General features: G+C 40.8%; 1 protein-coding gene across 9 annotated transcripts in view; it reads right to left on the bottom strand.

Annotated features, from left to right (window-relative positions):
• The window catches only part of ralgapa2 (Ral GTPase activating protein catalytic subunit alpha 2), a 93,984-nt gene that overhangs the window by 53,624 nt on the left and 12,549 nt on the right, over positions 1 to 27,811 (bottom strand). For 5 of the 9 annotated variants that reach the window (XM_085767303.1, XM_085767309.1, XM_085767304.1 and 2 more), the window contains exons 2-18: positions 23,696 to 23,806; positions 23,283 to 23,332; positions 13,685 to 13,742; positions 11,959 to 12,002; positions 11,021 to 11,201; positions 10,244 to 10,359; positions 9,568 to 9,706; positions 8,802 to 9,010; positions 7,441 to 7,686; positions 7,082 to 7,261; positions 6,558 to 6,689; positions 6,241 to 6,389; positions 6,017 to 6,128; positions 5,381 to 5,618; positions 4,349 to 4,528; positions 1,815 to 1,961; positions 1,304 to 1,426 (exon numbers count right to left, since the gene is read on the bottom strand). In XM_085767303.1, coding sequence (XP_085623429.1) covers positions 1,304 to 1,426; positions 1,815 to 1,961; positions 4,349 to 4,528; positions 5,381 to 5,618; positions 6,017 to 6,128; positions 6,241 to 6,389; positions 6,558 to 6,689; positions 7,082 to 7,261; positions 7,441 to 7,686; positions 8,802 to 9,010; positions 9,568 to 9,706; positions 10,244 to 10,359; positions 11,021 to 11,201; positions 11,959 to 12,002; positions 13,685 to 13,742; positions 23,283 to 23,332; positions 23,696 to 23,806 — 2,415 coding nt within the window. The remainder of the gene's footprint in view (positions 1 to 1,303; positions 1,427 to 1,814; positions 1,962 to 4,348; positions 4,529 to 5,380; positions 5,619 to 6,016; positions 6,129 to 6,240; positions 6,390 to 6,557; positions 6,690 to 7,081; positions 7,262 to 7,440; positions 7,687 to 8,801; positions 9,011 to 9,567; positions 9,707 to 10,243; positions 10,360 to 11,020; positions 11,202 to 11,958; positions 12,003 to 13,684; positions 13,743 to 23,282; positions 23,333 to 23,695; positions 23,807 to 27,811) is intronic. The other 4 variants (XM_085767308.1, XM_085767311.1, XM_085767312.1 and 1 more) reach the window with 1 other exon arrangement.

Genomic DNA, 27,811 nt, shown 5'->3' on the forward strand with positions numbered 1-27,811 from the left:
AGTATTTGACCTGATATCGACAAAAACTAATATATTGTTGGGCCACTTTATATGTAATTCATGTAATTAATAAGATGGCAACTCAATTGGCAAAATGTGTTTTCCTTCCATTTCTTTGTCTGAAGTCATACTTTGGAAAAACAATACATTTACTTTGATGTTTATGGTCATTGTTCTGCATTATGCAGCTTCTATTGAGCTTCAGCAGCTGGACAGCCACCATGACATCATCCTGGAGACCTTGATATACTTGAGAATTAATTTTCCCCTTGATGATGTGGAGCTGTCCTAGGCAGCAAAACAGCCCCAGATCACGATGCTCCTTCCACCCTGCTGCCCTGTGGCATGATGATGTATAGTGTATGTAGTAGTAAATACAGAGTGCTGTATGTTTTCCCTCGTCAAGCAATACAAGTCTGTTTCTAGAGATGTTAACCTGCACCCATGATTCCTTCAAACCTTTACATGTTTCTCTGAAGTTCTTTGTCAATATTACTTCATCTTAGCTGGACACTCACTTCTAGGAAGAGTAGCCACAGAACTTGTTCATCTCTGTGGACTGATCAAAGATCATTCTGTGGCCCTTTCATCTTGATAAAAAGAAAAGTCCTCTGAGATCTCTTTTTATGGTGAGGTATGGTCACATCAACAAAGGTTTGTTGTGAAACGTGTAGGGCTGACCCCAAAAAATCGAAGCTTGGATCTTCGTTCGTTGCCATGGTAATTGATCATGAAGTCCGTGATCGATTGTTTTTTTTTTCTTCGTTTTTTTCCTTTTTTACACTGTTCTCATTGGCAATTGTTACATTAAAATGAGTAGGCTACTTGCCACCTGCCTGATTTTGGAGATATGCAGTGTTTTTTTGCCACTACTTTCATTATTTCCGCTACAATCGCGAATCGCAAATTTTGATCGATTTTATGTCCGCGAAGCTTCGATTATCAAAATCTGATAATCGGGTCAGCCCTAGAAACGTGTCTTTAATCCACAACCCCAACTGTTTCCAGCCTACACGGAAATAGTAGAATGATGCTTGCAATGTAGGAATTAAAAATAGGATCATTTGTGTGTTTTTAGCTGAAACAGACAGTGTTTGTAATTGTAATTGGGACAAAGATCTGACCATATATTAAGACATATTTATACATAAATGGAAGTAATGCTTCTGGCCACTGTACCTGGTCACCTACATGTTACTAAGCTTAATCTCATGACCTCAATACAATTCTGCTGTGATATAACTTCATCATAGATCAGTGAAGACAACGTAGAAAAGTAAAATTCATTTTTGTTTGCGTTTACCTGGTAAAGCATCAGACAGCTGTTGGGTGATGTCGGAGGTGCTACTGCTACGTGGCAGAGGGCTTTCCCCGCCTCCCAGCTCCTCCTCTCCCCCACATTCTGACAGCTGACACTCCTCCACATCTACCAGGACAAGAGAGGACATAGCTGAGATAGTGCCACAACACTGAGGCTAGAAGATTAGAAATGGAAACACACCAGAATACACTATGTTTTTTTTGTTATCATTAAGGGGTTTGCAGACAGTGTAAATGAAGATTTGACACATTCATGACGACATTACAGACAATTTGACACATGCACATGCACAGTGGTGAAGCAGACGTACTCTTACTACAGACTGCATTCAAACTCACAAGACAGTCTTAAGTTAAACCATAAACCTCTGCTCCAAATACTGTCACAGCGGACATAGAAACTGGTCGAATATGACGGATAGTAAGGTGGAGGTAAAGGTGGATCGAAGGGTCACAAGCACACAAACACATGCAGCTCTCAGAATACACTTTACCTGAGAGTCTGTGAGAGCAAGCAGAGTTACCAGAAGAGATACCAGGCAAGAAAGAGCTCACAGTGTGGAGCAGCATAGGAACACTTTTAGTAGTGGGCAAAGCCTCGTATAGATGAACACAGTTGCTGATGGACTGGCTTCTCTTAGCTTCCATCAGGGCAAGAGGTAGAGGAGGAAAAAGAAAGAGACAGTGGAAACAGAAAAGAGGTAAAAGGAAAGAAGACAGTATTCAATAACAGTAAAGTACCGAATGCTGCAAAGGTGCTCCTATTGTCAAACACATTCTTGATCAGGAGTGAAGAGTAAATAAAGCACAAAAGTGCCAGAGATCAACATCAGTGCTACAGTAGCTGAGCTATGAACATGAGAGAACTTTCAGACAACATTACAACTGTAGTCTAACAAGACAAACCAAGAAAAGTTCTACACAGAAGGAAAAAGCAAAGAACCAAACACAGAAATTGTAAATTCTCAAAAGCAAGAGAACACAGGTTTGGTCGTTTCATTGGCTCTCAGTATTTCTATTTGTTTTAAAATCACACTAACATTTGTGAGCACTGTAGAGTCTTTAGAGGAGTGTCAACAATTTGAACGAATGAATGAATGAATGATATGCTTTCTAGAGATTCACCAATAAACCAGTCCGGATGATAAATTGGATCACCAAAAAGCAAGGGCTGAATTTTAAATGTAAAATGTTGTGCTGTATTTACAGATCCAAGATCAAGATTGCTGGTTTATTTCATATTTGTCAGCCAATGTAAGTTTCAACAGATTTTTCAAATGCACAAATATTGATATCAGTTTCAGCCTTAAGAATACAGTATCAGTTGGCATGGTGATGTCAATGACATGAGGCAGTTCAATAAACAAAATAAGTATCAAGTGACTTCCTTTTGGCTCACAGCTTAAATTATCTCTTTTTATTCTCTTTGGAAAGATCTGTGTTGAGAAAAATATGCCGTGTCCTGCTTTTACTGTTAATTTTCGTGTGTTCTTGTGTGTATCGGAGACCAAGTCAACCAAGCACTGACACCACATTCTATTATCATTTCTTGTTAAAATATATTGTGAATTAATTGACATAATAACTGGCAAAGGTTTCTCCAATGACCACATCAGGCAAGTAAGACCTGATGCAACTGGATCTATGCAGACTTTATAGGAGCTTAATGAGCCCCATAATGAAATATCCAGCCTTTTTTTCCGCTAATTATCACGACAAGATCTCACAACAATATTAGTTTGTATTTGCATGCATAAGTACAGCCAAGTTTTGACAGTTGTCAATGCTGAGGCATTGCCATTGTGGCTGGATAGCACTTCAGGGTTAATCTCAAAGAGAGCAATGAAAGAGGACAGTTCTATTCTCTGCTTTCAGCACACTTTAATTATGCCTTTTAGTGAGAGAGATACATCGTCTCTGCTACAGCCTGCTTCTGCTTCCTATTTATGCATATTAATGAGCATTAATTACACTCTTAATGAAACTATCAAAAACTGCCATGCAATTGATGTGTGGGTCTTCTCTTGAGGAGTAGGGAGGAGGGCTGTCGGGCCTTTGAAGATCAATGTGGGAGAAATCCAATTAGGCCAAAGAAAGGGAAGGGAATTTGAAGCAGTAGTCTTTAATGTCCATCGTTGCTTACACACGGATTCATATAAACAGACTAACAGAATAGGTGCATAAACATGCACACGAGACACATAATAGATGTGTCAGCGCCTGCATGCACACACCCACACACACACACACACACACACACACACACACACACACACACACAACCCTTCTGAGACTTCATCCTCCAGGCACAAATACATCTGCTCTGAGCTCAACAAGCTCGTCATCTCGGTGCATTGGTGGTAATTGGAGAGGCGTAAGGCAAGGAAAAGAAAAGGGATCGTCTCTGTCTTTTATCCTCCACATTAAGATTCTGTCTAGACAAAATTAAGACAAGCGAGACAGGCACTGCAGCTAGTTACTACACTACTGCCTTCCAGCTCAACTTATAATTAGGCTGCCACATCCCCATCAGATAAGGGGTGTTTGCAGTGTGTGAATTGAGCTAATGACAATGAGTGTCCAAAGCTGGCCTCTGACATGCCGTCGAGGGATTGTGCTGTATGCCTGCAATTGAGCTGACATGGAAACATGTTGACATTAGCCAGTGACATATGAAGGAAACAATGGGGACCATCTGCTGGTGTCTTTGTCTTTGCTGTTGGGCCTTTCAGCGACACCTGGGCTTGTGTACACATGGACCTGTCTGAAGGCTTTCACATGAAATAAATACGTTTGATAAACCCTATGGTCTGACGTTTGGCTCCCGAGGGTTATCAGTATTGTGTTGTTGCTCCACACAAAAGAAGAAGATTAATATAGATTGGATATAGAACAGGTATATGCATCTGAGGGGAGGGGGTGTCTTATAAAATCCATCTCTTTGTATTTTATTTCTTCCTGCTTTGATGGATTAGTAATATACAGCTAACACAACAGTATTGTTATCGCTAGTATTACAAGTGCTTACCAGAGGCCTTCTGTCGGACGTTTATTAGGGCCTTTTCTACACCAGGAGCTCCTGATGTAGTGGCCGACCGAATCCTCATGGGCTCTTGAACCGCTGGCCCTCCCTGCTCCCCCTGGTTCCTCCAGCTCAGAGAGAAGGAGCGTGCCACTGCCGCTGCCTTCTGGGAGTCCTGGATCACTCCTAACATACAGAGAACAAGACTCACTGAATAGTGGGGATGTCACTTTACATTATTAATAATAATTAGATTGGATTGTTTGGATTTAGCACAATCGACCTCCACTGACATGGAAGAAAACTCTGAGTGGCTTCAAGCACAGAATTTAAATGATATAATAACAACTTTGACCAGAATATAGTATATAAGTTGAAAACTAAAAGGGTGGGTAGGATCTAAATCAGAATGAACTCACTGTCAAGTACACTTAAAGCAGGATATGGAAATGTATTTTTGGCAACCACAAGCAGTTTTATAAAAGCAACTGTGTGGTAGACAGCAGGGGGCACTGATGGATGGGATGCGATATATGTCACAGTTCTTATGTTTCGTCAGCAGGCAAAACACAAATGTGTTCAGTTTACATTGTCACAAGCCGGAGAAAAATCCATGTTAGCATCTAACAGCTGGTAAAACAGAATTTGTTACTTAATACTAAAAGAATCAAATCAAAATGAATTCAACTGCTGATTAAAAGGTAATTGAGCGACAGGTTTAGAAAATATGTTAGACGTGTGTAGATGTATCTGCACAATATGGAGTCAAAATTTGTCAAATGTTGTTTTGACAAACTAGAGCTCTCAGTAAAGGCTCTGACTCACTCAACATGTGAGAATATTGAATCAGTGATTAATAGAAATAACTTTTCTTAGTGACTAATACATATAACCTAACATCTAATCAAAAAAATTCCAAAAAAGTAACTAGGATTTGTTATGAGGATCTTTCCACAAGTCCATTTCAAACATGTTGTCACCCAAATTCCAGCCATCCCCAATTTTTTTTTTTTTCATCCCCCCACTTCTCCCCCTCACCGCGTCCTCTCTGCTTCTTCTCCTTCTGTTCACTCAGTTTGTCCAAGGGCAGGCTGCCCATGTCCAGGCCATAAACAGAGCGTGCCAGCACAGCCGTCAGCGAGTCCATGATGCTGGCCCACTCTGTCACCAGCTCCTCCCAGCAGGTAAGAGAAGACAGCACTGCCAGCAGCTCGTCCCATAGCTCCCGGGAGATAAATACGCACAAGTTGGCTCGCACCCATGCCACAATGATGGTCTGAATGCAAGATGAGACAACGGCAGATGAATTAGCATTGACAGACAGGGCTACAGCAAGAAATCCAGCCCCTGGTAAGATGTGTCAACATAAATCTCACACTGTTACATCTAATTTGGTGTAGTGCCTTCTTGACTTTTTGTAAACACCACAATCAGAACCAACACACACACACATGCACACGCACACACAGTAAATATGCAGCAGGTACCTGGACAACATGTTAATGGATGGTCATAAAAGGAACTGCACACATTCACATGCATTTATTATTGTGTAGTGTAACTAAAGTAAGTAGAGTAGGTATGGTGACATTCACACCCAATCTCTCTTTAATGATTTGTTAAAAGTGTACTGTATGGATCAGGTAATGTCAAACTAAGTACATTGTGACATACCCTAAAGAGTATAGATGCTAAGCTTTCAGCAAAGCTATCTTTTCTTTGGTTTTCGTGTGGCCTCTTCATCACCGCCTCAGTGATTCTCAGTAGTACCTGCAACATCTGCTCCCTGCACAACACACAGTAAAATCAAACCAAATTACATTTGAGTGTCATGAAGATATATCTCATTAAAAAAGTGTTTCAAAAAATCTTTATATACAATTGAATATTTCACTGACCATGTTTGCGTGTTCATCGTGTGCTCCATAATCATGTGCCGGTAGATGCTAAGAACGCCCTTGCACACCTCAACCTGGTTTTCCAGAAGTTTAGGGACGTCCTGACAAGGCTCCAACAGGAACACATTGGATGAGTTGGTCAGGAACACCTACACACATACGTACATGAAGGTACAGTGAGTTGACAATTAAACACAAACACAAAGTAAGACAGCACTAATATCTGCGCACACAGCTACATGAAAATTGTTACTTCAAACCACACCACATGCTGTGATCTCAGCTTAAAAACCCACTTGTGAACTTAAGACACTGACCTGTAATGTGGGCTGAATGCCGGCCTTGATGTCCATGTTTTGCTCCTCAGTGAGAAAGCCTCGATTGATGGCGCTGCTGAACGAGTAGGTCCTGCCCCAGCTTGACGACCGTCTGTGACTGTGACTCTCCGTCTTGTTGAAGTCATGAAAGACCAGTTATTAGTTCAGTAGATATAAACTGAGATATTATGACAGTTACCAGTATAGAATACAGAGAAGATCCACTGTGTATGTGTTTCTCTTTGTCTTTATTTTGACAGAAACAGTCTTACTTTACTAAAATTTAGTTGTTGGATGTACAGTGATCAGCAGATGATCAGATGATCATACAAAGGTTCTTCATGTAACTGAAGAGAATCAGCAGATAAGTCCCACTGCTTCTGCTTATTGTCTGTATTCTTAATATAAAGCCAACAGATCATTTGCAGATTTGTCTCTTACTGCTGATCAGTCCATAAAAAAATAAATGAATGTCTACATTACTCATATGTATGATAGGAAAATATATTTACTGGTTTTGTTACCTGTACATGAATGTTGTTAGTCTCTGTGCTGAGTGCCTGTTCAGTGCTGTCCACTTCATCTCCTGGGGTCGTTGGGTCTGGCTCTGTCATGAAGCTGGGCTTCTCCTGTAGTATCCACTTCCTGTACACTTTGATCACCTTCCTGGTCGCCGATGCCTCACAGGACGGCAGCAGGAAAGCCTGAGAAGATAAACATGGAACACAGAGAACGTGTTCAGAAACAGTCCAGCAGATGGCAGCATAGCACAATGTTATCTCAGAATTGAAATCCAGTCTGTGTTATGGTCATGCAACAGCTACAGTGACATTAATTCTGATAACATTAAATAAAGAATCGTAGTATAACGGCCACATCGTACCTGGTGGAAGACCTCGTTGACAAAATTCACATTGTCCCTGGTGGACAGCAGGATGGCATGCACCATGTCATAGACATAGCGATGCTCCTCCTCAATGCTACACAAACTGGAATCACTGGGCCGTCGATCTGACAGCGTGCTGCTGTTGGAGTGGCTCTTCTCAGGCTCCCCCGTTGGTCCGTTTGTATCCCCATCTGATGTCTTATCCTTCTCCTTCTCCTGGCTGCTACTGCCTGCAGTGACAGTCTGGCCACCACAGAGAGAGACAGCGATTAGGCTACATACTCATAGTTAAATAATTGGTCACAAGAGCCTCACTGACTTGAAATTATGCAATTGATTAGTTCTTTGTTATGATCATGTTTTTAAATGAAAAATTTGATTCTGCATCAATAGTGTAATCTTAATATTAACCATTTTGAATACATTTCCCTTGTCTTTTCTCCTGACTACCGTCACTTCATTTACTGTAATGTTAAACCAGAATGCTCCGAAATAGGAAAAGTACAGTATTATACGTACACTCAGTTACCACAAAACTAGTTACAACTAGCTAAAGTAATTCAATCTACTCCACCTGTCCCTACATTACATTATATGCTTGTGAAAATTTAAATATTTATCTGCCTGTCGTTCTCTTGAACAAACTGCATTAAATTGATAGGTACTTCTGATATTTAGCCTAGCCTCATTGACATAACTGAAGCGATACATGGGTATGAACACATGTTTGCACCAGGTGTCTTTGTACAGATACAAGTCTTAGGTGTTCTAGAGTTACAGCACAGTAATAAACAGTGTTGGGCATGTTACTTTGAAAAAGTAATTAGTTATAGTTACTAGTTACTTTCCCCAAAAAATGAACTGAGTTACTACATGATGAAAGTAACTTATTACAAGGAAGTAACTATATTGCATTACTAAACCCCGTTTATCTAACTACTGCACTAACCAACGCACTCAGTATTCCTCCACACAGACAGGCTCTGCGACGAGCTGTATCACTCCGCCTCTTCCACACGCTGGTGATTTAACCCTGATAGGTGGAGCGATACAGCGCGTCGCGAAGCCTGCCCGCGTGGAGGAATACTGAGTGCATTGGTTAGCTCTAGATAAGCAGCTTTTTCCGACCATTTGATGAACTGAAAAAAATGTGTATATAATGTCCTACACTAAAACGAGTGTATTATTTTCGGATGGGACTTCTTGAGTCAAGTAACGGCGTAATGGCACATTTTACTGTCATAACGGCGTTGTAACGGGGGAAACAGTAAAGTTTGCCGTTAGTAATGCCGTTATTCCCATCACTGGTGATAAAACACTAGCATGAGAAATCAACAGAAAGGTATTGTCACACTTACCTGGATGAGTTTGGGAATGACCTCGGTGCCATTCTTGGCGCTCTGCGCCACGGCAGCACTGCTGACATACTTCTTCTCCAGGAAGAAGGTGACCAGCCAGGTGATGAAGGCCACACGGGGCGCCAGGTACTGGTCCCTGGTGCAGAACATGCTCTCATTGTTCCGTGTCACCCGTACATACAAAGGTTTCGGCCTGTGGTGGGGGAGGTCTGTGGGGAGTGAATGAAGAACAGATGATAGAAAGAGGGAGAGTAGAGCGAGAGAGATCACCTATCAGCTCCACATGTCTGGCTGTGAGGGCATTTTAAGTTTTCTGAACTGAATCAAACTGTTCAGTCAACCATAGAGCCTTGGGACTTCATTTTCTATTTCTACCTGTTCACTTGTAATACATTTCACTTAAATAGCTGTGTCATTCCTATTATGTTAGTGCACACAAGCTCAGACATACACACATACTATATTACTGTTACTATTTCCATCTCCGGTTTCCATGTGTTACAGTTAATTTTTGCCTATTGCCAGTTCCACTAATTTTAAATGAACATGTCACTTGTGCTATTGTTGACTGTTTCCCATATGGAGAATTAAGTCTGCCAGTTTACTGCATAGACGCTTTAGCCCCCACAAAGCCATAACATAAGCAGACATTACTGTTAAACTGAGATTGTAGAATATTGTAGAAGTACAGCAAAATACAATAAAGCATGTTAACTTTGCAGTAATAGACACACTTTGGAAAGCTTCTGCATGAATGTCATCTTACCTAATAAAGGCTTGTAGAGGTTTGTGAGCTTGGTGAAGGATGGAAATAAATGTGGAAGGTAGTACTTCTTGAAGAGGCTGAAGAGAAACCTGAAGCCTGTGTTCTGGTTCTCTTTGTTCTTCCATTCTAAACTGGAAGCCTGCAGACAGACAGCATAAAGACGGACAAGGTCAGGCTACAGGGAGAGGAGATGGTTCCAGCGTCACTCAGACAGTGACAGTATATTGTTTCCAACACAACAGTGTGAAGGTTCCTTCTTAGAAACAGTATTCAGAGGGAAAATGCTTTGGGCTATACACACATAAGATTGACAGATTCCAACTTTTCACCCTTAACACATACCGTATTTATTTTTTTTTATTTTACTGTTGCACACGACAGGGATCACAAACTACCTGGTCAACACCATGACAACATAGATACTGCAAACACATGGTTAGTGCTGTTATATCCTTCACTTTTTTGGGAGACCCTTTAGGTTGCTATGGAATTTTAAAACCTAGAACTAGTAAGGGTTAAAACATCTCTATGTCACTACATTATAATGTATGCCACTGTGACCATCCCATGCTAAGAAGGGATTCAGTCCAGATTTGAGATGCATTCATGATAACTGCATTGCAGCTGCTGGTAGCAAACAGTTGTTCAGTCTTTTCCCAGGATAGTTGGTTATTACCTGTATGACCATGTACTTGAGCAGGGTTTCCAGGATGAAACAGGTCTGGTCATCTGCAACCTTTTCTCCCACCACAGCAGGAACGAGCGGGGTAATCTCCTCGGGCACCACTTTTGCTACTCAGATTGACAGAAAGAAAAAAACAATTACAGAAAAACAGTAAAGCTGTATGTGTGTCAAGACTTTAATCTCTCTGCACACTCTATTATTTCTATTAATGTTTTCGTTACTATTATTATTATTATTATTATCTTTTTTTTTTTTTTTAAGTATATTTTTTGGCTTTTTTGCCTTTTATTTGATAGCACAGTGATATAGACAGGAAAGGGGGAGGCAGAGAGAGGGGGAACGACATGCAGGAAAGGTCTGCCTGATGCAGGACTCGAACCAGGGACACCTGCATTGAGGACTGTAGCCTCTAAATGGGGCGGCCGCTTTAACCACTGCACCACGCACCGCCCCATTATTATTATCTTTGTTAGTAGTTGTAGTACCACCATAGCACTGCCTGACCCTGAATCATCACAGCATGGTATTGTCTTTAAGTTCCACCCCTCACACCTTTTACTCTGTATTGTTTTAAACATTTTTTTGTTTTGTTTTGTTTATCTTTTTGTCATCGTCACACGCGTCTTGTATTGTTTGTCTCTCTACACAATAAGAAAAAGTCTTAAATGACCTCGGTGATCACACTCATGTCATCAGGCTACACAAATGTTACAGAAATGTTGTCATCATAAATGTGTACATGTAGAAGCATGCACATCCCTATCTCACCATCAGGGGGGGTGGAAAAGGGGTTGTAAATGATGGTGTCTAGGGTGCAGGGCCCTCTGGTGGAGGGCACAGCAGGGAATCCTGGCACCAGACAGGCGAAGATGAGGAACTGCTCCTCAGCACAGTTGTCCCTCAGGGCCTGCAGCCACAGCAGGAAGAGACGGATCCCCTCACAGCGGATCTAGACCAGAGGACGTTGGGACATATTAATGGATACACAAAGTAAATTTGGTAACACTTTATTTGACGCCTATCTCTATAAAGCAATAACCATACTATAATGAGTTATAATGCAGTTATAGCACTGTATAACTATAGTTATAAACACTCATAAGTGATCAGAGTGCTTTATAACAATAATCATAACACACTATAAAGCATTTCATCTAAGGTCAGGTATTATAATACATTGTAATTGTTAGTAGCTCACTGACAATGCCCACATCGATAATGCATTATAAATATAGTTAATGTGTTATAATTGTCTTATATATGCTTATAACTATCATTATAAACACTCATAAATTATCATAAGGCTTAATAACAATAAGCATTATAGAACATTTTATAATGGATTATAAGGTTGAGTACTATAATAGAGTTATAATGCTCTACAGAGCTATAACTGCATTATAACTCATAAGTATGGTTATAATGTTTTATGGAGATAGGCGTCAAACAAAGTGTTACCGTAAATTTGAACAAACATGTGACACACTGCAACTTAATGTAGTTAAAATATGAAGACATGTTTTAAGCAAGTAAGTAAACTTGTCAAAACTAGCATTTGATAAGGTCGTATGTAGACTGTGACTGAATAAACTGACTATACCTCAACACCTCAACTGGTGTTAGTGCTATAACTATAGTACTATAGCACTATAGTGCACCATATGGTTGGCAACAAATAATTTCTCATAATTTATGACAAACAGTACCTTAAATGAATTTCCAGTGTGTAGAAGTTTTTTCAGAATAGAACCTGGAAGAGAGAAACAAAATTGTCAAAGACTTTTGCAATACAATTATTCAAAAGAGGTCCCCTCCATGACAAGCAGAGCCACAACAGACAGCACAAAAGTGAAAGGAGGAACCTGCTTGTCATCTCCACTGACGCAAATTGACCTTGATGGGTGGTCCCGACAAACTAACGGGGAGAGTGGCAAGGCTTCGCATTTTCCTGATGAAAATTAACATCAGTTGGCAGCGACATGCATTTATGAAGGCAATCTGGTTCTGCTGTAATCAAATGAGACATTGCTCTGATTGCTAAATACCTTGGGCGGATGAGGTCTGTGTATGTGTGTGTGTGTGTGTGTGACTGTGTGTGAGGACGGAGACTTGACTGCCTGCAGACAAAAGTGTGATTATGAGGACACTGTAGGCTTGAAGAAATGTTGGCTGGTTCTAGGAGCGTTGTTAAGTACAGGGTTGAGTCTTAAACATATACATTTATTTAAATGTTTTATTAGAGCAAAAGAAAAGCTAGTCCAGAGGTGTGTTTAAGTTTTTATCAAGAAGGGCTTTCAGTCATTTGACTAAGACGCATTAAGGTGCTAACCCTGAAGACCTGGCTGAGTTTTTTTTTTCTAAAAGCTTAGGTGGTTGCATGTGAGTTTATGTGTGTTTTTTCTGGTGTTTTTATTATTCTCCTCTAAATCAATCAAAAACATTTCTGTGTGCCTCACATAAAAGACATAAAGGCATCTTTTCATGGGTATTGGGCTGAGGACAGAAGGAATTCTAAGTAAGCAGATAAAGGATGTTAAAAGGTATGAGGATTTTTCTTCAGCGTTCAATGGCCTATGTCAAATGTCTTGGACCTTGCAATCCTCAGCTAAAAGGACAAAAACACTAAAAGTTATAAATGCCACTCCTGACCTACTCTACCCACCATGAGGAATTTACCGCAGGGAACTGAGATGCTCTGATTTAAAAAAAATATATGTGAAAGAAAAAGTTATCTAAGGAATTCAATTAAAACACAGGTATGCCAAGAAGCCACCCGGCCACCACCACAGATTCTTCAGAGAGAAGTACAAAGTGACAGCATAGCATCTTGACCGGTGACACACGAACTGATGAGCGATGGAAAAGGAAAAAAGAAAATGGGACTTTCAAAAAGGCCAAGAGGAAGCTTCAAACCTGTGATGATTTGTTGTCCAATGAGGGACAAAAAAGTGAAATTGTCTGGGGCGTCCACCCTCAGATGAGTCTCGATATTTGGAATTACAAGCCTAGGGGGGGGAGGGTCGATCTACGCCTGATCTAGACCTGCACTGTTTAGCTGCCAGCCGCTGACAAACAGCAGTTATAATTGAGGTTATCGCTTCTTGCAAGGTTTCCCTTTTTTGTGTGGGACTGAAATCATGCTGGCATAATTCAATTACTTATTTGCATTTCAAATGAAGTGCTCATTTGCATTTCCCATTTACGTCCCCTTCTAAGACTAATTATTTTCTCTTCATTATGGAGGGCTGAGGCATGGTGGTGGTGACATTTTTTTTTTTTTGTTGTCACCACCACCATGTGTATCTTAGAGGTTACAGAAACATCAAGAAGAGAGACATACGCAGCACATGTAACTACCTGTCAGCTGTAACAAGCAGACATGGGAGTGCCAAGTATTTCATGGTGTGTGTAGAAAAAGTTAGCAATACATACCTATACTGTGAAACTGCCATCGGTTGTAGATTTTCTCAGGCAGAAGTTGTAGAATTTTCTGATGGGAAACACAAAACAGGATGATTAGATTAGTTATTGATAACAAGACGGTGGTACATTTATGGTAATAATAATAATAATATCATTAGTGCTGCATCAGGTTACATACATGAAACCTTTCTCTGCAACAATGTGGCTTGACATTGCTTTTTTTGAAGCTTAAACAATTATTCTTACTTGACAAGAAAAATCAAATCGGCATCAATTTTGACAACTGATTGGCAAAGAAAGACAGTCATTCAATATGAATATTTTTTGTTTTTCTCAGTCTTCTATGATTTTAAAGCAAATGTGTTTTGGAGAGCTGGTCACACAAAACACACACAAAACATGGTGAAGGTGTCACCTTAGGCTTCAGGAGCTGGTGATGGTTTATCTTAAACTTTTTCTGACATTTTTTTGGAGAGATTAATCACGTCAAGAATCTATAGTTAGAACCACGTTTTCTTTATTTGGCTCTAGTAAAAAAAAAAAAGGCAAAGGATACAACAACAACGGACTTTGCTTTGGTAAGCAGCGCCGTCTGACCACAGCAGTGTACACTTAAGGAATGCACCATCCTGGCCCTTTCCCTCCACTTGGCCTCACATGTCTGCAGATCTCTGTGACACAGGGCAGCACTAAGAAATGTCATCACCTCGCCAACAACCGCTTTACAAATCAATTAGAGTGCCCTAACCTTTCAGCAGCCTATCATTATTCCTGAATGCAGCGGCAGGTTAACTGGGTCCCTCCGGAGAGATGGGAAAAAAAAAAAAAAGGCTGGGGGGACGGCAGATGTGTGCAGGCATGGCTATTTAACAGTCAGTGTGCTGTGAGCCATTGATGCCCCGATGGTTCACTTCTCATCAAATCCTAATCATTGACCCAATAAGACTTTGTGATTACAATGCAGAGGTCAAGTCCATCCTTTACCGTGTTAGTACAGTATGCAGCTCTGACCCACTTAACCAGACAACCAACTCTAGTCGGCGCGATAAAAAGCTCATCTGCCCCGGAGAGTGAGAAGCACACCAAAGCAAAGGATACAGAGCATGAGAAAAATGTACATGACAGAACTACAAAGATTAAGCCCTCTCCAGTCACCGATTCAAAGTGCTACAGCGAGCGAGGGGAAAAAAAAAAGACAAAAAGAAAGATGACAGTGAGAGAAAGCTATAGAGCATCGGAATAAAACTGCAGAGAGACGGCTTTTATAACCTCAAGGATTTTTTGCTTTGTTGATATAACAATTAGGCTGATGAAGATGATTTCATGAATGAAACAGAAGCTTAATGACCGAGTTTACACAGATTAGGTATAGGTCATGTGAAGAAAATGAAAGATTCTTTCTATACATTTTCATTTGTTTGGTCTTTTGTTTTAAAGACATTAACCACACTGTGTTGGAAAGTCTTTATCTTCCCACCATAAACACGACCCTGGAAGATGGCATAAGGAGACTTTTTGTTTTCCAGTGCTATGCCGCATCACGCTGAGCGCTGTGGACGTCCAGACATCATCTCATGTTTTGAGTGTATCAGTTTGTCAACAACAGCCTTCCTTACTTGTCATCGTCTATCTTTAACTTTCCCTTCTTGTCCTCTGAAACTAAATCCCTGTCATTATCCGTGACACTGGAGATACTGAAAGACATATATCACTTTAAGCGGGAGTGCTGGATGACTATCTGTGCTGCTCAACTTCTCCCTGATCCACAGATGTGATGATATGCGTGTACAGGCGTGTGGCTGCACCTTGCTATTGATCCCACAAGGGATTATTACATCTCCGTAAGGCTCTGCACTGGCCTCCTCCACTCCGTCTCCTTGGTGCAGCAGACACATTATGCTAGGCAGTAACACAGCAGGGTAGCCTGCTTAAGCCTCTCCCTCTGTATATGTGTGTGTGTGTGTGCACAGACACAATAACACCATCTTTCTCTCTCCTTACAGAGCACCAGGAAGGGAGAGTGGGAATGAGATGGAGAAGCTAGCTCAGAAAGACTCCCCGCAGAGCTGGAATGGCTGCCGCAACAATGAGGAATTTACTGGGTGATATGCGGCGAATGCAGAGTCTGCCGGACTAGAGGTTGGTGGAGTTACTCTAATCTGCAGCCATACTCCAGCATAAAGATGGGGGCATTACTGTGGTACAACAGCAGCCTTAACACATTTACATGATCCGCACTTAGGTTTCCAGCCGCAGGGCCTGAACATGACACAGAATACACTTCTCCCAGAGGTGGTCCACAAGGGCTTTTAGATGGCAGCAGCAGACACTCAGCACTCTCAGAAGAAACAGTCATTTACATGTTGTATAGGTTTTTTTTTGATGATATGATTATACCATCTGAGGAAATTGCCTGAGAGACAATGGCGATGGAGACACAGAGCAATAACACACTAACGCAGTGTACATGCCATAATGTATATCAATAATAATGAACAGTTTGAAAAGAAAAGAAAAGGAAAGGAAGCTGTGGATTGGAGAGAGTTGTAAGCAGTAAAGTAAAACATGAAGTAACTGCTGGTAAGTATCATCTTTCCTTTACAATGGTGCATATTTCACCCCACATAGAAAAAGACTCCCTGAAGCAACAATCACTTGTAGGCCTCATGGACTGTGAGGAAAGTTACACACACACCCACTTTGTCTGTAGGCATTTTCAAGCAGGGTAGACCAAACCAGACTGCTTATTTACATGCTAACCAAATTTCTTATTTTACTCTCATTATCTGTGGATAAAGGCCTTGGTAAATGCCGGCCGCAAAAAGGATATGTCACACACAGTAACACCACATTATAATAAAAAGCCTAAAGCATTTTTACCCATATGGAGTTTTATTTTGGAATTACTTAAACAAAATACTTGCAACTATGAGCACCAATTGCCAGAGATTTTTTTCATGTTCATTCTCCTGCGTGGCCAGTGGGGGGCAGCAGCAGAGTGCAATCAAACTCCTTCCCAGGCGTCTCAATGTTAGCTCAGACATCAGGCTCTGCTTCCCCTTTGCCCTTTGAGAAAAGCCAAGCTGCAGGGGGCTTCTCCCAGGACTGAGTTATTTTCAAGTTTATGCATCTGTAAAATGTTCATAAATCACTGCTCTGGCTTGCAACAAAAATAGTTATCAGTAATATACAGCAGCACTCCAGCAGTTCAGGTTTAAAGGCTAAAGACCAGGTTCAAACGAAGCCTGAGGCATTAAGATTCATTTACTCAGCCTGTTCCATGCATAAACCCATGCTACACTTGGTAAATTTGCATTTATGCATTAACCAATAATCCCCTGCTGGTGAACTGTCAGTCATAACTAAGACTAAAGAGGAATGAGGGAGAGAAAGAAATCACTTAGCTAAATGGCCCTGGGTTAATTTCTCAGACACATGTTAGCCAACATGTAGAGGAGAGTTTCAGCTGATGTGCATCAAGAGGAATGAATATGATGCCATTACGCCAGGCACCGGCTGACAGGACTGTTGATGGCCGTTTATGATACAGAGTGACACTGTGTTATTAATTACCTACTTTCTCATTCTGGACCATTTCCATACACATTGCTGAAATGGTGCATTTGTTCATGGCATTTTAATGAAAATCAATCATCTGTTTGCCATGAGCTGTGGCAGGTGGAATAAGCATCATTCTTCCTTTTCCTGGTCTTCTTTAAATGTTACATTTCTCAATTTGCTAAATTGGCAAATGCAATTGTTTGAATAATTTTTCATAAACAGTAAGCTCAATTTTCTTTCCGGTATCTTGCTTCAGTTTTTTTCTCCAGTCTCCAGTGGTCAAGCTCTCTAGAGCTCCTTGGATTTAAATAAATAAAAGTGGAGAAGAGAAAACCAGCACCCTCCAATCAGCTCCTTTTAACTTTTTATTGTAGGACAGGCAGGCAGGACAGACGTTTCGACCGAAGTCTTTTTAAATGTAATCACACAGGTGCCTGAGGTGGGAGATAAATACCCTAGAGGCTAATTGAACCAGGTGTATGACCCTCAGTCATTAGACCTCCTCACAGAAAATACACATGAACACACATAAGGCCCACAGGGCAAAACATCAAAAACAAAGGGCTACAAAATACCCTCCAGTGTACAAGAATACAAAAATATATACATTAAATATTAAATATTAGAAAAAATGTCAAGGCACCAGAGCCACCATGGAGCCTTACATAACATGAAGCATAATGACACTTACAATGAAAAACAAGGACATAAGGGCAACAGTGTCTCATGTTAATAAATAAATATCTGACCCCCTCCACATTAAGTGAAGGGAGGGGTACTCAAAAAAGCCTCGAAACAGAGACCACAAAACAGACCCAAACAAGCCTCAAAAAGAGACCACTGAATATAGACCCCGTAAAATTCAAACCGCTGGTCAAAGTACAAAAATATTTTTTGAAAATTGTTCGTATCGTATCATTTAAGTATAGAATGAGAAAACGCTACAGTATAGTATACAAAAAATTATCTACATATAAATATCAAATCAGAGACCATAGTAGACCTTTACATTAACACATAGCCTCATAACATTACAGCGCAAACAAAGACGTCGGTGCCTCAATCTGACAGTTGTAATTCTGTGTATTAGAACCCCTCTACAAGGGGTATACAAAGCAGAGACCAGCAGGCCTCTAAAATAGAGACTGCTGACCAATAGTAAGTTACAAGTCTGTATACATAAATCACATTAAATAAAACAATTTAAGAGCAGTTCTTCATTCACAGAATTAAATAAAACAATTTAAGAGCAGTTCTTCATTCACAGAATTACAACTGTCAGATTGAGGCACCGACGTCTTTGTTTGCGCTGTAATGTTATGAGGCTATGTGTTAATGTAAAGGTCTACTATGGTCTCTGATTTGATATTTATATGTAGATAATTTTTTGTATACTATACTGTAGCGTTTTCTCATTCTATACTTAAATGATACGATACGAACAATTTTCAAAAAATATTTTTGTACTTTGACCAGCGGTTTGAATTTTACGGGGTCTATATTCAGTGGTCTCTTTTTGAGGCTTGTTTGGGTCTGTTTTGTGGTCTCTGTTTCGAGGCTTTTTTGAGTACCCCTCCCTTCACTTAATGTGGAGGGGGTCAGATATTTATTTATTAACATGAGACACTGTTGCCCTTATGTCCTTGTTTTTCATTGTAAGTGTCATTATGCTTCATGTTATGTAAGGCTCCATGGTGGCTCTGGTGCCTTGACATTTTTTCTAATATTTAATATTTAATGTATATATTTTTGTATTCTTGTACACTGGAGGGTATTTTGTAGCCCTTCGTTTTTGATGTTTTGCCCTGTGGGCCTTATGTGTGTTCATGTGTATTTTCTGTGAGGAGGTCTAATGACTGAGGGTCATACACCTGGTTCAATTAGCCTCTAGGGTATTTATCTCCCACCTCAGGCACCTGTGTGATTACATTTAAAAAGACTTCGGTCGAAACGTCTGTCCTGCCTGCCTGTCCTACAATAAAAAGTTAAAAGGAGCTGATTGGAGGGTGCTGGTTTTCTCTTCTCCTCTTGTTTGCCTTGGCCGTGCACCTCCACATGAGAGTTTTTTCTCCTTTTTTGAGATTCAGGGTGAGTGCTCACTACCTCCGTTCTGAATAAATAAAAGTGACCATCTTGGGTAAATAATCAATAAATCAACCAAAAGCCATTACTCATGAAGTGGGATAGATACACAGTTATTCATCAAAAATAAGGTCAGACAGTTATATAAAAGAGGCACATGTAGCCATAAAAGACACCACAGTCAAGTCAAGTCTGAAATCTGGATTTTGGGGGGTGGGGGTGGGGGTGGGGGGGCTTGTTCAGAGAGAGGATGGCAAGGGAAATTCAGAATGCTGAGTCAGGTCCGGATGAGAGACGGCAGGACAGGTCATGGTGAGGTCACATCCTGGAGTGAAAGTGGATATAAACAGACTTCCCTCTGAGTTGCACTGGTCCCAGAGCTGTCCCTTAACCTGTCCCACAACCTCAGTGGCACCAGGATCAAACTGCTTTCAGCCAGTAATAGGCCATCAACTGTCAAACTGGAGTAAACACACTGGACAAACTGGAGACCCCTGAGGCCTCCAGGAGTATCTTACCCTCGAGCTAAATCGAGTCATGTGACGGCAAAAAACAGTTGGCTCATCTTATCCTGTTTAATTCCTGGAACTACTCCGACCGTCACACACTTCCTGCATAATCAGTGTTGACTGACATCAGATTTTCTGTAGCTTTCTTCCTTTGTGCTTAAATTCACTCATCTTTAGGTGCCAAGTGGTGCCATGAAGATAATTAGAGAGAATGCATCCTGACTCCAATATAATAGTAGAAATGGCTGACAAAGGAAGACAAACATTATCCCGGTAAAAAGGATTATGTCTTACTCACCTATGGTAAGTAGTAGTAGTATTATCAGAAAACCTTGCAAACAAGGGAACACAACCTAAGTGAATCAATATGTCTATGTCAGCATTATAAGGACAAAGCCCTGTTTCACTGTTCCTCTTTATGAAACCACACAAACGGCGACCCTGACCTAAGAGCCCCCATCAGAAAGAGATCCAGCTTCTAGCTTCTACTTCAGGACATAAAGAGTTTTGTGTTGGGCTTGGGCTTTAAATTTGTGGTCACTGTTTTGCTGGAAAGTAGATCAGATCAAATTGGAACAGATGTTTCTGCTCCGAGGATTTAACCCTTAACTTTCACAAACCTTCCTGATGATGCCAATGTATTGTTTTTTTTGGTTTCCCATTATTGCTGCTTATTGACGGCTTTATTGTGGTGGTGCCTAGGCAACAGCTGCTGTACGCACAACATCTCTCACCTCAGCCATGAAACCTGTAGCTACTTTAGCCTTAACATAAACGTCAAGCTCACACTCACAATCACACTTAGATTTACAGAAGTACAATATCTTATTATAGTCTGTGTGGTTTCAAGCATCTTGCAAAGATCTTCCATTCGTTACATGGGGCTTGTTGCTGAATTGTGAAGCCTTCCTTTATGAGTTAGCTGTTGTCTGGTTATTAACCATCATACAAGTCCATATACAAGTGTATTTAACTTTAAGTTGCTTGTCACACCTCAATTACATACACGTCTGCATATTTTATCCAGCTTCTGAAACCAATCAAGACCAGTAAGGATGTAAGCGCCTTGTAAAGAGGGTGAATGCTTAAGCAATGTGGTGCTCTTGCATTTGACTCAATAAGACTGAATTATATTTTATAATATGAATAGGTCAATACTTCATTAAAGGTACTGCATAAATTTGTTGCCTCTGGTTTTACATGTTAAGAATGAACACCTAAGGCTATAGCAATTCAGCATTTTCAGCCATTTATTCCATTCTCACAGAGATCAGGTCTCTCATCTCTCAGTCCTGCTGCAGCATCACTAACTACCGTGGATGCCTCTGTGGCAGCAGACACAAAGGACTCCTGGAAAGGAATGGTGATGGCTGCTGGTGGCAGTGGGGGTGGGGTGCTCCAGCAGAGTTTAGGGGGAGGGACAAAAGATTACCCCCTCTAGATATCCATTACTCAAACAGGCTTGGCGTGGAGGATCATACTCCCCTACGGCTACCCACGGTAAAAAGGGGTCACATACCTCATCATGATGGTGAAGTAATCCGCACATAGCCAGCTCAAAACAAACACACACAGACTGCAGGCATGTACTGTATATGTCGGCCAGGTTTGAATGCAAGGAGGAACTCAGGTGATGGAGAGAGTAGGAGACTGTATTCTCATCTGCACAGAGAGATGAGGACAGAACTGTGGCTTTCCAGGGAAATCCTTCCACAGAAGAAGAAGGGCTGCGATGTTGAGCTTTGTTCCTCTTAACCTGTCATACAGAATTAAGTGTATCGCACAGCAAAAGCTGCAACAAGGCTGTTGTTCCAGCACCGTGGCTACTCCATACACTGCTCAGAGGCTTTGTCAGACAAAGGCTGATACAGCTTAGGTTCTGGTCCGCTGACTTCTGTGACTAAAAGCAAATGATACACATTTACAGAATGCTTTATCCTGCCAGGAAAAGTTGGGTTTATGATAAAAACGCCTCAAATTTCTGTGCTTGCTGTGCAAAAGGGAAATGATTACGCAAAATTCACTGAGATTACATGCTACGCATTGGTAGTCCATGTTTGTGAGCACAAACGTATCAATTTATATTATATTCATGACCACATACGATCCAACAGGCCTAATCTATTATGGCATAAAAGAGAAAGTCCGCACAGTGTAGCAGAGCTCGGGATCAAAGCAACCCTGTATCTGTCCTGTACACACCACTCAAAGCAAGCTTATCTTCTCAGTGCATGGGTAAAAGCACACGTCGTCACAGGCAGGAGCTAAAAGGGGACAAATGAGGGTTAAGCTGCTTTCAATATTAGTTCTTTTTGAAAAGATGACTCCATAAATATGTAGCAGGCATGAATCCAGGCTTTAGTTACAGGTCAGATGACTGAATGTGGACAGGCAGGGAGGCTATCCTTGAGAGGGGAGGAAAATACTGGAAGCGAAATCTAGCGAATTGGTTTTGCTTTTAACAGATGGGGAGCTCCAATCTTAATGACTTTTTTACAATCTTGATTAGAGACTAATTTAGCTCCCAAGCAGCAGGCTGAGAAGGCCACAGAAACAAGTCTCAGTGATAAACTCTTAAATCCTACCAAAGAATGCCACTAACACAAAACAATCAAACAAACTGCACATAATAGATATTCTGACGTGTGCTACTGTGTACCATACTGCACACCACACTGTGCACCATGCAGGTTCATATTGTGACAATACAGTCAAGATGCATTAGATATTCATGACTGGCAAGTGGTAAATTAGGAATCCATAGCAAATGCCAGACTACAGCTGTGTCTGGCTTCATGTTACTGTAACAAACTCCTCAACTGGTCAGTGGGCCTAAATCCAAAGTTAAGAATCCTCCATTGTAGCTGGGATGACCGACTCTGTGTTGTATCTCACACTGTTCCCAGGTGATCAAAAAAAAAAAAATAGGACAAGCCATACTGTACAAAGAGGGACAAACACACTGTCCCACTTTTTTTTTTTTTTTTTTTGATTTGCTGCCACCTTTACAGCCCTGCCCTGTGCAAATGTAACTGGAGAGGTGAATGTTTGTATTGGAAACTGGAGCTGCCTTTGGAGTCAGGTGGGAAAACAAGGTAGGGGACTTTAACCTGCATGTGCAACATTAGAGGGTTTAAAAAAAAAAAACAGGGGGAGGGGCTATATAACCGACAACATACTACAGACAAAGCCACAAGACATTACACCTCTCATCTGCAAAAACACATTACACCCAACCAGCACAAAAAAAGAAAAATAATTTGATGGTTCTTTCATCTGCACAACCTCCACTTGATTTCCAGGCTATGTGAGGCAAAGTCAGGAAGTAACTAGGGTATGCAATATGCCGCCATGGAAACTGTGGTTCCCGCAGTAAACAGGTTGAGGCTGTGGCAGCTTTCAGAGGAAATCTGAGATGGAGACATCAGCACAGAAAAAAAAGACCAATGACTTACTTCAAAAATAAAGAGGATAGAGTCCAGCTCCTCCCTTTGAGATTTGTTCCCTGAAACACAGAGAAAGTACTTAGATTGTTAAACACATAACCTGGAGCCACACTGCATTAGCTTCATCAATAATGTAGCAATAATATGGAGCACTCGGTCAGAGGAACTTATGTTACCATGAAAGCATACTCCCAGTGGGAACAAATCCTCTACTTATGACAGTGTTGTACTGGTTATACTGGGCCAGAAAGTGCTTTTCTATGGTTTCTTATGCTCATTTACTTGTACACATGGGGCAGAAGGAGATATACCTTTGCCGTAACATACACCATAGAGAGCGTTAATGATTGAACACAATCAAGGCTGGTGGTCAACTAATTAGTGTGCGGTTAAAACAAAACAAAACAAAGGGTTGTACTCACCTTTTTGTTTTAAGTTGCTTTCCAGTGTAATGAAATTTTCATAGAAGATAAAATAAATCTGAGAACAGTTGCTCTCGAAGAAGGCCTTCAGTTCACTTTTGTCAATGATATCTGTGGGAAAAGAGGAAAACACCGTCAATGACACCATGAATGGATGAAAATGAAAGGTGGTTATGAAATGGAAATAGATTTTGTCAGGATTCCCGGTAATGATAATATTGTGATTCTTCAGTCATAGCAGCTGCATTAAAGGTAATGAAACAACACTATTATCCAAACCCTTTTACAGAACAATTGAATGACTATACTGCGAGTACTTTGGTCATAATGCCAATTTTGCAGATGAATTTCCCTTCTCAGAATTTCAGAGGAATCTTTTCAACAATCTGCCGTTACTAGCAGCCACTGAAAATGACTGTAATGTTCGTCTGATGTGGGCAAATATCTGATTTTATCTGTGACATGTGACTCTTGTCATGTGTGACTTTGTCAGATTACAGAAAATGGAACATAATTGACACTGCATATCTTTTCTGAACCTGACTGCTTCTAGGTATCTTATGAGAGCATCTGTCTTTGTTTTTAGGAAACCACAGGTGCTATTTGCTGTCTCTTTATTCTACAAGTGACACTGTTAAAATTATTGTCACTGTTGCACAAATGACTTTCTACTTCTTCCCCATTTTGCAGACTACATCAGTTTTACATCCGAGGCAGTTTGCTTCACTTCCTGGCCCTGTGCAACTTCACCCACCTGTAATCACAAGTGCAATGATGACAGGCTTTATGGTGGTGTGTTGAAAACAACTTTACCACCTGATCAGTTGTTTCACAGCCCTTGTTGCAGTGCAGACATTTCTAAAACATCTCTCCTCTGCTGCTGATGCAATGTAGTATAAAGGCTTTGATTTGATGTGGAGAGAGAAGCATGTTTTAAGACTTCTTTAAAAGACTGATATCTTTGGAAACAAACTCACATCAATGTGCCAGTGAACTTATGTTCAACTCGTGTACTGAGGATATTCCTCTCTCTGCTGCTGACCTATACACTGCACCACAATATGTTGAATACAGGAGTGTGTCTCATTCCCTGGATTGTCTGCACATTTAGCAAAGGCCAAAGCATGACAGAAAGTGCACTTGCATTTCCCAGATAATCTGGTTTGGTCTTTTGGATATGAAGCAAACACATAATCCTCTATAGTTAATGAAGGAAATAATACGTACATGTGTACATTACAGAATCCCAAATTCATGTAATGAACCTATCATTTGCTGGACATACACAACTAGGGCTGCAACTAATGATTTTGATTATCGATTAATCTGTCGATTAGTTGTTTGGTCAATAAAATATTATAAAATGTTGAAAAATGTCAGAGTTTCCCAAACCACAAGATGACGTCCTCAATCTTTTGTTTTGTCCACAAACCAAAGAGATACTCAGTTTATTGTCATAAAGGAACAAAGAAATCAGAAATATTCACATTTAAGAAGCTGAAATCAGAGAATTTGGACTTTCTTTCCTAAAAAAAAAGAACCCACACCGATTATTCGATTATCAAAATAGTTGACGATTCATTTAATAATGGATTATTGTTCGATTAATCGATTAATTGTTGTGGCTCTATACACAAACATGGTGACGAGATAGGTCTGGACTGAGGAATCAAATGTAGGGCAGGAGGAGTCCTGGCACAATAACAGCAATTAAGGTTCACCTTCTGCTGCGATTCCCTCTACCACATGGCAAACTGGAAGACAGCCAGAGGCAGTTCAGCTCATGCAGAGAGTTGGATTTTTGTAGTGTAGAGTCTGATGGGTTATCTTTACCCTTAGATTAAAGCGACAATATTGAAGACGCATGACGGGAAGACCAAGGTGAAGGTATGACTGATTCATAAGCTTTGACATAAGAACAAACAGCGAAGCGTCATTTGTGGATCTGAGGAGGCCAGTGAACTCTTTCAAAGTTCGGAGGTCTAAAATGTAACTAGGTGGTTCCAGTTCTGCCAAAACAGGCACAGAAATGCAGCCAGACACTGAAAACTTCAGGAATCTGATGATCTCTACATTTCAGCTGTACTTTCTCCACAACACATCCAGCGCTTGAACTCGACCTCTCAGAGAAAGCAACACTTCATTAAATGCTCCTCGCTCCTGGCATGAAGCTAATCACATCTGCTAAATTCACATTTAAGCACAAATGCTGACGCACATGAGTGCACACCCTCACACACATACACACACACACACACACACACACACACTGGACTTCAAGGAAAACTTTAATGGCAAGTGTAATGATTGTCCTTGCAAAGGGTTGCAGTCTCACAGCCAGTAAAAAATGTGGATTCAGTAAATCTCCCCTCTGGCACAAACTGTAACAGCCAGCAGCACCAAAGGCTGAGGATACAGGCAAGGTCAGCGTGTCTGTGATGAAGTAAAACTACAGTTGTGGCGAATATTTTATCTATCCATTTATCTTTACAGAAACACTGACGACAGTGAGTTTTTCTTTCTGCAGCATTTTATTCTACAACACTTTGATCAACTGTGACTTCTTTAAATGTGCTCTTTAAATCAACTTGATTTAATTTGGTCTGATTCCCACCCAGTGTTGTTAGCTTTGGTTTCATCACTGAGCTGGCAGCATCAGCTAACCTAGATTGCTTGTCGTCGGTATAGTTAGCTGGAATAATAAACTGCTCTGCTGTACCAAAACAACTCCTGGCTGAAAATCCCATGGGCTTTTATACTGGGAGAGGTGTAGTCAAGTGTGGAGAATGGACTAGAGCTTATATACAGACAAACACCTCTGAAAGATGGGGAGGGGAGGTACTTTACTATAAAATGTCACTTTAAAATCCCTTCTTTTTTTTTTTTTTGCTGTTTTATTTATGTACCGTCACAGCTGTTGCACAAATAAAAAATGGCTTTTTTAAACTACACTACACAATTGCTGAGGATAGAAGTTGTGACCCAGACAAACACCTGAGGGCTTGGACTTGAAGGTGCTCCAGTCTTGGTCCACCACATGTTATAGTTTTTAACCACTGTTTGTTCTGTTGGGAGAGTTTCAGAGAAGCTCGGCAGTACAAGGCAGATAAGGACAGGATCAGAGTAAAACTAACTTTGGATGGTGCTAGGGTTGTTGCTGTTTTTCAGAATGCATGAGCATGTCTATCAGAGAGTGAACTGCTATTCAGATTTAAAGAGATAGTTCAACATTTTGGCAAATTGGTCCATTGCCATACTCCCTAGTTTTAGGAGTAGGTTCATTACCTTTAATTGTCGGTGCAACCTATTTTTAGAACAGCAGAGCTACGCTATGGAGGCATTAGGGGTGTAACGGTACACAAAAGTCATGGTTCGGTACGTACCTCGGTTCAGGGGTCAGGGTTCGGTACGGTTTCGGTACAACAGACACTACTGAATGTAAAACTAAAATCTGTCTTGTGTTATAAAATTAAAAATGCCATTCATTAATTTTAGAGAGCCGCCGTCGCCGTTGTGTTTCATGAGAAGCCACACGGTGACATAAAAGAAGCAGCAGCTCCTCTAACTTCACTCTCATCACTTCTCTTCTTCGTCTGTTATGATGGTCCACCTAGATTGGAGTAAGGACTCGGCTTTTTTTTTTTTTTTATATATTCATTCAGACGTATTCGTCGTGTGACTGTGTGCACCGAACCGTGACCCCCGTACCGTGACGGCACGGGACGAATACATATACCGTTACACCCCTAAGGCTAATGGGATTTCTTGGTTTCCCTCATCAAACTCATCAAATACACAATCCAATAGGGATTATAGCAATGGGCCAAAATGTTGAACTATCCCTTTAACATGTTCAAGATAAATTGAAGGTGACTAGCTAAAGGCTTTCCCATTCAAAGTCCCCCACAAAACAAGCAAAGAATGGCTTTTTTCCATTACTTGTACAATTAGGCCATTAATGCACTTCCTACTGTCATTACAAGATTTGAAGATGTCGGTAACTGAACAAAAACAGTACCGCTTCACATCACTCAGGTCTGCTCAGTGCCAGTACTGTACTGTGTACATGAGGGCGAGAGGCAAAGGACAAAGAGGAAGTGTACAACAATTATGCAA

This window comes from Trachurus japonicus, chromosome 22, assembly GCF_045865225.1.
Source record: "Trachurus japonicus isolate A0001 chromosome 22, Traja_1.0".
In the NCBI taxonomy this organism is placed as follows: Eukaryota; Metazoa; Chordata; class Actinopteri; order Carangiformes; family Carangidae; genus Trachurus; species Trachurus japonicus.